Source organism: Myotis nattereri (assembly GCF_964212035.1).
Source record: "Myotis nattereri genome assembly, chromosome: 16".
Classification (NCBI taxonomy): domain Eukaryota; kingdom Metazoa; phylum Chordata; class Mammalia; order Chiroptera; family Vespertilionidae; genus Myotis; species Myotis nattereri.
In genome coordinates, this window is record NC_138091.1 from 40,026,694 (window position 1) to 40,037,201 (window position 10,508).

Below are 10,508 nucleotides of genomic sequence, written 5' to 3' on the forward strand. Positions count from 1 at the left end.
CAGCAGCTTTCTTCATTTTCTGTACAAAGAGCTGGGGAGGGGGCGGGGGAAGCAGGCAGATCTAGGACAGTGTTGAGACAACACCGCCTCAAAGGTGCGCAGTGTGCGGCCAGGAAATAAATTACCGCTCCTTCTGATCCGGCCGCGTGACTCCCTTTCTTCCCTCCCTCTGCCTCCCCCCCACCTCCCTTCCAATCTTATTTTTTTAAATTTCCAACTCCCTTTCTGTTTAGACTCTACTTTTTATTCCTTGAGTTGGGCTCTCTCCCCTCCCCACCTCAGAGGCTGCCTCCTTTTTTTTGATGTTTGACAACAGTCTTTGAAGATTTTCGACTTCAGAGTAGCTACTGATGGGCTGGTTGTACTACAGAGAGAACAAGCGGGGCCTCTCGGAGTGCGACCAACTGCTCCTGCCCAAGGCAAACGCTGGTGGGGACCATGGCGCTCCATGAGGCCACGGCGCCGGCACATAAAGCTCCCCGGCAGCCCGGCCGCGCTCTGCCCGGACCTGGAGCCGCCGAGCACATCGCCAGCCCGGGCAGCTCCGGCGCGGCCACCACGGGCACCGCGCGCCCAGCCGGCTCAATGTGCCCGTCTCTCTCCCTGCACCCCGTAGAGAACCCACCGCCTGCCCAAGGAGATGACCCCCGTGGACCCCGCCGCCTTCGCGGCCGAGCTGATCTCCAGGCTGGAGAAACTGCAGCTGGAGCTGGCGAGTCGGCACAGCCTGGAGGAGCGGCTGCAGCAGATGCGCGAGGTAGTGCCGGCCCCGCCCCGCCCCGCCCGGCCCTCATGCGTGCCTGGGTCCCCCCTGCTCACGGCCCCCCTCTGCTGCCTTCCCTTCCAGGATGAAGAGAAGGAGGGGTCCGAGCTCGTGCTGGGCCTGCGGGAGGGGGCGCCCCCCCAGCACCCCCTCTCCCTCCTGCCCTCCGGCAGCTACGAAGAGGACCCGCAGACGATTCTGGACGACCACCTGTCCAGGGTCCTCAAGACCCCGGGCTGCCAGTCCCCCGGCGTGGGCCGCTCCAGCCCCCGCTCCCACTCCCCCGACCACCACCATCACCAGCCGCTCTACCACCCCCTGCTCCCCCCCGGGGGCAAGCTGCCCCCCGCCGCCTCGCCAGCCGGCTGCCCCCTCCTCGGGGCCAAGGGCTTCGTGACCAAGCAGACCACGAAGCACGTCCACCACCACTACATCCACCACCACGCCGTCCCCAAGACCAAGGAGGAGATGGAGGCGGAGGCCGCACAGCGGGTGCGCTGCTTCTGTCCCGGGGGCCCCGAGTATTACTGCTACCCCAAGTGCAAAAGCCACCCCAAGGCTCCGGAGCCCGGGCCTGCCGAGCAGTTCGGGTAAGTGTTCGGGAGTGGGCTGTCCCAGTGGGGCTTCTCCCAACCACAGTCCTGGGCAGGTGTGGGGTGAGGTCAGAGGTCACTGGGCATTTTGCTTCCAGGAAGCGGGGCACAGGGTAGGGAGGCAGGGGGAACAGGTGCATCTCGCCCCCCACTGTCCCATCTGCCCCGCGGGGGCGTCCCAGAGAGGTAAGGGGTGTGGTTGTTGGTTCCCTGCAGCGGCAGCCGAGGCAGCACCCTGCCCAGGCGCAGTGGCAGAGCCGCCCAGCCCGGCCCAGCCCCGGCCGCCAGGGAAGGAGCCGGGCTGCAGCTGCCCAGGGAGGACGGAGACAGGTCGCAGGATGTCTGGCAGTGGATGCTGGAGACCGAGCGGCCGAGCAAGCCCAGGCCCCATAGGTAAACACGCCGCCGCCGGCGCCACCCCCAGAGGGCCGGGCAGTCCGGAGGTATGGTGGGGTTGGCTATTTTTGCCGTCGGCCGGAAGCAAATGTAACTGTTTGCTCCTGCCATCTTAATATTAAGCGTTGGCCTGAGCAGACCACAAAAATGCCATGTTTTGGCAACGCCCCCTGTCCGTGTTATGGTAGTTATTTTTTCTTCTCTCTCTGAAGGCAGAATAGAGAAGTTGCTCTTGAAGTCACATTTTCCAGTTTTTCTAACCCAATTTCTTTTTCCTTCTGCTTTCTCCTCCCTTTTTGTTCAGTGCCCAAAGCACAAAAAAGGCCTCCCCGCTGGAGTCCGTCCGTGTGCCCCCCGCCGAGCGAGCCAGCCGGCACCACCTGTGGGGGGGCAGCAGCGGGCACTCCCGCGCCGCCGCCCGCGCCCACCTGTTTACCCAGGACCCTGCGATGCCCCCCCTGGCCCCTCCCAACACCCTGGCCCAGCTGGAGGAGGCCTGCCGCAGGCTGGCTGAGGTGTCCAAGCCCCCGAAGCAGCGGTGAGTGGAAGCGCTGGGGGTGGAGGGCGTGGACGTAGAGACCTGGCCTATGGCCAAGGGAAGGGCCATTTTCTGGCCGCATCACATTGTCCTCTCCAGCTTCTAGAAATGGTTGCCTTAAGTTTCATTCGTCCTGGAAAGCTAACCGGGATCTGTGAGGCAAGTCGTGCAGTCATTCCTTACAAATCCCATTCCTTACCCGGATCATGTAAGCCTGGTCCGATGAGCAAATGAGAAGCCATGACTGAGCCTGTGGGGCCTCTGCGGCCTGCAGCCCTCTGCCTGGCTCGCAGGGTCCGCCCCGGGTGCCCACGTGGGCTCAGGAGGGCCGTTCCCAAGGCCTCTTCCAGGCCTCCTGGAGCCACTGCGGACACCAGGCCTCCGTTGGTCTCCCACGGCGGGGCGTCAGGTCTGTGTCTGTTCACAAGGCCACAGACAGCCGCTTTCTGTCTGCTCCCCATCGGCCCTGGGCACGCAGGCGTCCCTCTGACCCTTTGCTCTGGCTGTGTCCTCAGGTGCTGCATGGCCAGCCAGCAGAGGGACAGGAACCACGCGGCCACTGGTCAGACGGGAGCCGCGCCCTTCTCCACCCCCGGCCTGGCCGCAGAAGAGTGAGTGTCGGTGCCGAGACCACCCTGTGGTTTTTGTTTCAGGGGTGTTCACAGTCGGCAGTTGGCGATTTTCGAAAACCTTTTTTAATATGTAACCACCCCGATTTTAACATGTTAGTGACAAGGAACAGTAAATACAGCTGTTGCCATAAATTAGGATCCTGAAAAGCTTGCCTGGACTGAGCCATGCACTGTGACTTGCTCACAAGTGCTCCTCCCTGGAGTGCCGATGGCTCAGGGTCCCGGCACAGTCTAATCAGAGGCTGAGGCCTCAAGCCTCGAGCAGGATGGATCAGAGGGCCCCCAAACCCGGACGCCAACGTCGCCCCCTGTAGCTCGCCAGCTAGCCATTGGGAAGCCTCTCTGTGCCACACGGAACAGGAAGGTGGCTCGCCACCGTGGCAGAGATGGAGGGAGGGCGACCTTCGTTGTTTGGCTTGGGGAAAACAGCAGCTCCCCTCATGGCACTGATTCCTTTTGTAAATGTGCACGTTCACCACATGGACGGAGAGGCCTGGCTTCGTGTGATGACAGGGTGGTGCGTGTAAAAGGAAATCTGCTGGAGAGAGCTGACCTGGGTCTGAATAATTAAAGTGTTTTTTTCTTAGCAGCTTTATCACGAGCAGTGAGCAGTGTTTGAAGTCCTGAGCAAGCCACCACCCTGGGCCCTTCTGTGTTAATTGGTTGACCTTAAGTCTACCAGCTGTTCTGGCCCGCAGCTTGTTTTTGTTTTTAAGCCACTCTGCAAAAACTCCAAATAAGTGGAGGGAGGTCGAAATGACTGTGGGCTCACCCCCCACACACTGGGGGCTCTAGCCAGGCCATCCCAGGACGTGCACTGAGTTTGTCTCCAGTGTACCCTGAGCTGGAGTGTCCTTGTGGCTCTGTAATAGGAGGCTCCCCATTTGTGCTGACCTGAAAGAGACTGCTCTGTCCCCCTGTTTGGTAGTAGGAAGAAAAACAGGAGCAATTTGTGCAACTGAGGGACTTGCCCCTGCCTGTGCCCCACATGGTGACCTGGGTGGACTGCTCACCAGAGGTTGCCTCTGATATGGGGACCCCTGCAGCCTCACTTCACCTCTGGAGACAGTGTTTGGAGAGCGTGCGTGTGCATGTGCGTGTGTGTGTGTTTGCGTGTTTGCATGTTTGCTCGCCGTCTTCAGGTACTGAGCTTGCTGTCTTCCATCTTATTTTCAGTCACAAAGAGCCAAAGAAGCCGGCAGGGGTCCACGCGCTCCAGGCCAGCGAGCTGGTTGTCACGTACTTTTTCTGCGGAGAAGAGATTCCGTACAGGAGGATGCTGAAGGCTCAGAGCTTGACCCTGGGCCACTTTAAAGAGCAGCTCAGCAAAAAGGGAAATTATAGGTAAGAGTCCCGTGGCTTCTTTCAGCTCCTGAGTTTGTTTGCTCAGAACCGAGAGCCAGAGCGACTTCCATGGCCTGGCCAGACCTGGGGGGCCCACGAGGGCCTAGGAAGTGGGAGGTGGGGAGGCCGTGGGCGTGGGCTGCCACCTGCCGCTCCATCCCTTCTCGTTTCCTCGCTCCCCTCACCACTCTCAGAAATAACAGCAGCGGCGGCAGCGGGGAGGGCCTTTCTACCCGGTGAGCAGGATGCTGAGGAGAAAGGTGGCAGGAGGAGAGCTGGGCTTGGACCACCTTATGGGACTCTACCCGAAAGGGAGAGAGGTGGGGGTGGGGGGATAGAGAGAGACGGACACACAGACGGATCAGGAAAGACTGCTGTCCTGGCTTGGGCGTCAGAGAGACGTCCACACACTGAAGGCCTGGGGAAGGGCTGAGGCCATTGCCCGGAAATGCAGGCCGTGTTCCTCTTACTCAGCTGTCCTGCCGGAAGAGCTGCCTTCCTCTGTCTTAAGAGTCACGTGAAGCAGGGTGCTCTTCTGTCCATAACGAAGAGGGGGCAGGCCCGGCCCGTGTGGCTCAGTGGTTGAGCATCCTCCTATGAACCAGGAAGTCACGGTTTATTCCCAGTCAGGATACATGCTCCGGTTATAGGCTCAATCCCCAATGTGGGGCGTGCAGGAGGCAGCCGATCAATGATTCTCTCTCATCACTGATATTTCTCTCTCTTCCTCTCCCTTCTTCCCTAAAATCAATAAAAATATTTTTTAAAAAACAGAGGGGGCAGGACCTGTGGGTGGGCAGTGGGTGGACAGGGTCCTAGGAGGGAATTGCCTACCCTCTTGGCTTCCTTTCCTGCTCTGCACAGTGGAGATGCCCACCAGGCCTTCCAGGGACCCAGACCGGCCTAGAGCTGAGGGCCGCGGCATTGCTTGTTCCTTTTCCCACCTCAGCTCATCCTCCTGCCCCTCCGTGGCCTTCCTCCCAGGGGACTATGTGGAGGCCTGGGACGAGGGGCAGGCAAGCACTTACCACCTGCCAGGTGTGCGCGGGCTCCTGGACCCAGGCGATTCCACCTCCAGGGCCCCAGCACCCGTGACTTCCTGAGCAGCCACCTCCACCCAGCCTCGGATTTGGGCAGGGGCCCGAGGGATTGCTGTTTCAGAGGAAGGGGTGGGGTTCGGGCCAGGACCCTGTCGGTGGCTGGGAGCAGGGCCTGGAGCTGGCTTCGTCCTTCCCATCGACACCTGGGCTGAGACAGTTCTGAGCCTGTTGGAGGCTTGGGGAGGGGGCCTGGCCACCGCCTTGATCTGGACCCACACCAGGTGAAACTCATTCCACAAGGGCGCCTCCAGGGATCCGTTTTGATCTTGGCTTTGGCTCGGCCGGACTTGGGGGAACTGCAGGTGACCTTCAGGGACAGGGGCCACGGAGTGCTGAGCAGAGCAGCTGCAGGGGCGGCTGGGCGCCCAGCCACTCCGGCCACATCTGGCTCTGATTTCTTTTTCTGAGGCGCACTTAATAAGCCTGGCTTTGAAGCCGGGCCGGCCTCCCCTTTAATGCACAAAGACTTGCACAAACGGTCCGCGCTCACATTCTTTACTGATTGGATCAGCCTGTGGCCAGGCCCCTCCCAGCTCCTTATCGCTCTGCCTGCTCTCCTGGCCAGAGCGGGCTCCCCTCCTCCTGGGTCGAGGGGGCGCAGGGTGCCATGCCTCACCCCCCCCCCAGCAGGGGTGATGCTCCAGCATTCAGTTCCCACCCCCACACCCCCCACAGGAAAAAGCCCGGGCAGCGGGGGACCTGGGCTGCGTTGAGTAATCTCACCGTGGCAGAGGTTCAAAAAGAGAACAGCCCCTCTCGACGTGCCAGACGCTATTGGTGCCAGATGTCAGAAGAAAGCAGCGTTTGCCACATAGAGCGTGTTGCCCTGGAAAAGCCCGCTGCTTGGGGGAGAGGAGGGCAGCGAGCACGTTTGAAGTCTGGGGGGGTGGGGGGGGGGGAGTGCCGGGGGAACAGCGCTTCTCTCTTTTCTGGAAGAGGGTGCAATTATGTGAAAGGTCGTGGCGTGTTTGCCATGAAAGCCGGCCTGGTGAACCCGAGGGGGTGGTGCTGGGGCTGAGGGTGGCATCGGAATTGGAGCCTCTCATTTGGAAAAGTAGCTCTTCCCACCATCCTGCCGGAGCCTCCTGGGCCCCCTCCCCTCGCACTCGCTCACCATTCCTCCCAGCCCCGCAGACACCCCGACCCCTCCACACGCAGCGTTTCCACCGCTGGCCCCGGAGCGCCGCGCCAGCCGGGCCGGGAACACGGAAAGCAAAGGGCCTTGACTAAACCCAGCTGTCTGACTTAGTCTTATCTCCCAGGAAAGCATTTGGCTTGCCTTCATTAAAGAAGAAAAAAGCGCAGCACAAAGCAAGGGGAATTGATTTTAAGAGAAAAGACAAGAACAAAATACAGCCATAACCCTGAGACGCAGTGGGATTTTTTAGAGGCCCCCTCCCCGCCCGGGAACTGGGCATGCTTAATCCAATCGAGGGGTGCCCCTCGCTGGGGACGGGAAGGAAGGGGCCTGGGAGGACGCCGTTTTCGAGGGAGACTCCGAGAGGCCGCCCGGAGAGACTGCTCATTTGAGGCCATACAATTAAACAGCCTGAGAAGAAAAAGGCCGGGGCGGGATGAAAGAAACCTTTAATCAATGGGCATAATAGAAGGGCCTTCGTGTTTGACCCTGGAGGCGGGGGGAGAGGGGTGGCTGTCCCATGGCTGCACCGGAGACCAGCCGGTGGAGTTGGCACCTGGGTGCTGGAGGGGGAAAGATCAAGAGGAAGTCGGCCAGGTCAGGGTGGCTGGTCTGGGGTCCCTAAGGGACCCCTCTCTTGGCTGCAGTGGCAAATGGACTCTATGCCTGCTTTGCCCTTCCCATACCCCCCCCCCCAATAAAAAAGAGGAGAAAAAAACAGCTGTACTCAGCAAGGTGCATTTTCCACAGCGTGAGTGGTGGTGACAGCAGCAGTCCTGGGTTGAGGGCCGCAGCCTCGGAGCTGTTTGCAGGGCAGTCCTGCCCAGGCTGCCGTCGCATGGGGTTCCCAGCTTTGCTCCCCGAGTGACATGGCCTGCCTGTTCGTGCCCATGGCTTGGGGAACCACGGGTCCTCTCGGTCAGATAAGGGCCAAGGTTGACCTTCACCCCAGCTGCAGCCGCCTCCTCGCCTTCCCTTAGTGTTGCCCTGCGTTTCTTTCAAAGCAGAAAATGCAATTTTACCAAGATGCTTTTTGGGGTTTTCCTTTTAAGGTATTACTTCAAAAAGGCCAGCGACGAGTTTGCCTGCGGCGCGGTGTTTGAGGAGATCTGGGACGACGAGACGGTACTCCCCATGTACGAAGGCCGGATCCTGGGCAAAGTGGAGCGGATCGACTGAGTCTGCGGGTCTGGCCGTGGCCGGCCGTGCGAGCCCCACAGCGGTCTGGGACGGGAGCCACCGCCATGCGACACAAAGAAGGAATTTAAAAAAAATAAAAATGAAGACAAAGTCTAGGGAAGAGCTGGCCACTGGGCCTTCGGAGGGTGGGGGGAGGGTGGTTTTTCATTATTCATGGGCTGGGTACTGAGATAAGAAGAGCCTGAACTATTTATTAAAACCATGACCACTCCTGGCTATTGAAGATGCTGACTGTATCGGAGAGACGGCCATCCGTAATATATGACTTCCTAGGGACCTGGAACCCATAAACTAAGAGAAACTGTGTATAGCTTCCCTGAACAGGAGCCCTTACTGATATTTATTGAACAAGTGATAATCCCTGCCCCCAGTTTATGGATATGCTGCTTAAGCCACGGAAGGGGAGGCAGGAAGTTTTCGGGGTTCTATCTGAACTTGGGAGCCGAGCTCGGAGTGCAGGGGTGGTTTCTTCGTTACCAGAGGGCTCGCGCTCCGCCCTGGTTTTCTCCAAGTGAAGATAGGCGTTTCTGGTGGTGCCCTGCCATTGACACGCAGAAATTGGTGCATTTTTTTTTTTTCTGTGCTGCTGTATTTTGTCAAAAAGGTCTTGAGGTTTGACTTACGTGGCAACATCACCGCCACTTGGGGGTCACCTTGTTGGATGTTCATTGCTGAGTTGGGGGGATTCTCCTGGGGACCCCAAGTCATCCCGTAACGTCCTCCAGCTCCCCACCGAGGCCCCGCGCTCAGTGCCTGAGGCCCGCAAGAACCTCACGGTTCGCCGTGCGCTTATTGGAATAAATCCTTCCAGTCCCCTTTTTTCCTTTTTTCTTTTTTAACTCTGGGCCACAGCCATTCTGGAAACTCCCCCCTGCCCTGCCAAGAAGCGAAGAGCTGTGGGAAGACCTAGCAGCACCTTGTCCCCGACACCTTCGTTTGTCCTCCGGGTTTTGTATTAAGTTAATCTGTACATTCTGTTTGCCCCGTTACCTGTACCATACGTCTGTATATATCGTCCGGCGAAGGAGTATTAATCCACTATCTCTAGTGCTTGACTGAATCAGTACAGTACCTGTACCTGCACGGTGTCCCCATCCGTGTGTCGCCCTATATTGAGGGCTCGAGCTTTCCCTTGTTTTTTGAAAGGGGTTTATGTATAAATATATTTTATGCCTTTTTATTACAAGTCTTGTACTCAATGACTTTTGCCATGGCATTTTGTTCTACTTATACTGTAAATTATGCATTATAAAGAGTTCATTTAAGGAAAATTACTTGGTACAATAATTATTGTAATTAAGAGATGTAGCCTTTATTAAAATTTTATATTTTTCAAAGCGCTGGCCTCGTCTTGGAATTCCTGGGGTGGGGGCAGGGCAGAGGCAGCCCGTGTGTGTGTGTGTGTGTGTGTGTGTGTGTGTGTGTGTGTGTACACCGGCTTCCATTTCCCACCGGGACTTCTAGCCACGCTGGGCTGGCCCTGGGATCTGAAAAGGGATTCCTTCACCTGGAGCCACCTGAGGATGCTTGTGGGCCAGACCATGGGCAGCGTTTCCTCGGATGCCTTCCTCCCACCATCTGGTCCGCCCCTTCCTCCCCGGCCGCTGTCTCCAGTCAGACCAGGTGAGTGCACGTGAGGGGGGCCCACTTGGGTTTCTGTCCGTGGCTCAGAGGTGAGGCGCCTCAGAAAACGGTGTGTAGGTCTGGAATGTTCTGTGGGGCCCCTGAACCTGAGCTCAGTGAGGTGCGGGGGAAGGTGGCAGGGGATTCAGGAAGTGGGGGAACAAGGGCTTTCTGCACCGCTCAGTGGACACTTTGATCCACGGGGCCATGGAGGTTGGCGGGCAGTTAGCCCAACAAGGATGAGCACTTGGGGTGCCGGGCTGTGTTCCAGATCTGGGGGAGCAAGTCTATTTAATTTACTGTCTTTAGAAATAAAGGGTGTGTGACGACAGCGGGGTGGGGTCTGAAGCCAATGAGGTTGGCCTTTGGTCCCTGCCCTGAACAAGCCGGACGGAGGCTGGCAGGGTCGTCGTGCTGGTCCTGGCTGTGGGGAAGGGCTGACGGCCGCACCCTCTGTGGTGGTGCTGTGGGTATCTGGCTGGCTGCTGGGCGAGTAGATGAGGGTATGCCTCGGCCGAGGACGCAGCTTGCATCCCACCCCTCCTGGCTGGAACAGGGGCTCACAGCAGGGGTACCCGAACCCACTTCCAGAACTGGAAGGCTCTTTCCAATCCCAGGAAACATGCAACCTGTGCGCGCTGGGGGTGGGAGTCATGGCTTTTACTCGTCAGGCCTTTTGATTCGTCCAACGAGGATAATGAGGAAGGGGCTCAGACAAACCCGGGCTCGAGTCCCAGTGCCACCGCCTCTGTAAGCATCACGCCTGTTTGTCCCTCTTCTGAGAGGGCCTGTTGCTCTCCTGCGCTCATGGTCACAGTCAGGTTCTCCGGGAAGTGGGCTCTGACATTGTGGAATCACCTGTGCCTTCCCAAGGGGAGGGCCTGGTTTTATTTGATTCTTAAAGGGATCTGGGACTCAAAAAGCTAAACCAGCGGTCGCCAACCGGTGGCCCGTGGACCACTGCTGGTCCGTGAGGTCCGAGAGGCTGGCGGCCGCTGAGCTAAACCATGGCTGGTGCTCTCGGCCCCCTTCCCTGTCCCCAAATCATTTAACACCCAGCTCTTCCAGAAACCCACCCCCTCCAGTCCCCTGGTCTCACCTGGGAGCTGGGGAGACGCAGCCGCCCGCCCCAGGCCCAGGAACAGGACCTGTGCGCTCCGGCCTCTCTGGTGGCACCTGGG

At 58.8% G+C, this 10,508-nt stretch overlaps 1 protein-coding gene across 2 annotated transcripts in view; it reads left to right on the forward strand.

Annotated features, from left to right (window-relative positions):
• AXIN2 (axin 2) overlaps window positions 1-9,041 on the forward strand; it is a gene marked incomplete at its 5' end in the record, with an annotated part of 28,708 nt that extends 19,667 nt beyond the window's left edge. The window contains 7 exons of one of the 2 annotated variants that reach the window (XM_081109908.1): window positions 617-757; window positions 848-1,353; window positions 1,573-1,749; window positions 2,057-2,290; window positions 2,806-2,901; window positions 4,099-4,266; window positions 7,557-9,041. In XM_081109908.1, coding sequence (XP_080966034.1) covers window positions 617-757; window positions 848-1,353; window positions 1,573-1,749; window positions 2,057-2,290; window positions 2,806-2,901; window positions 4,099-4,266; window positions 7,557-7,683 — 1,449 coding nt within the window. In that variant the 3' untranslated portion in view covers window positions 7,684-9,041. The remainder of the gene's footprint in view (window positions 1-616; window positions 758-847; window positions 1,354-1,572; window positions 1,750-2,056; window positions 2,291-2,805; window positions 2,902-4,098; window positions 4,267-7,556) is intronic. The other variant, XM_081109909.1, reaches the window with a different exon arrangement.
• Window positions 9,042-10,508: the final 1,467 nt, after the last annotated feature.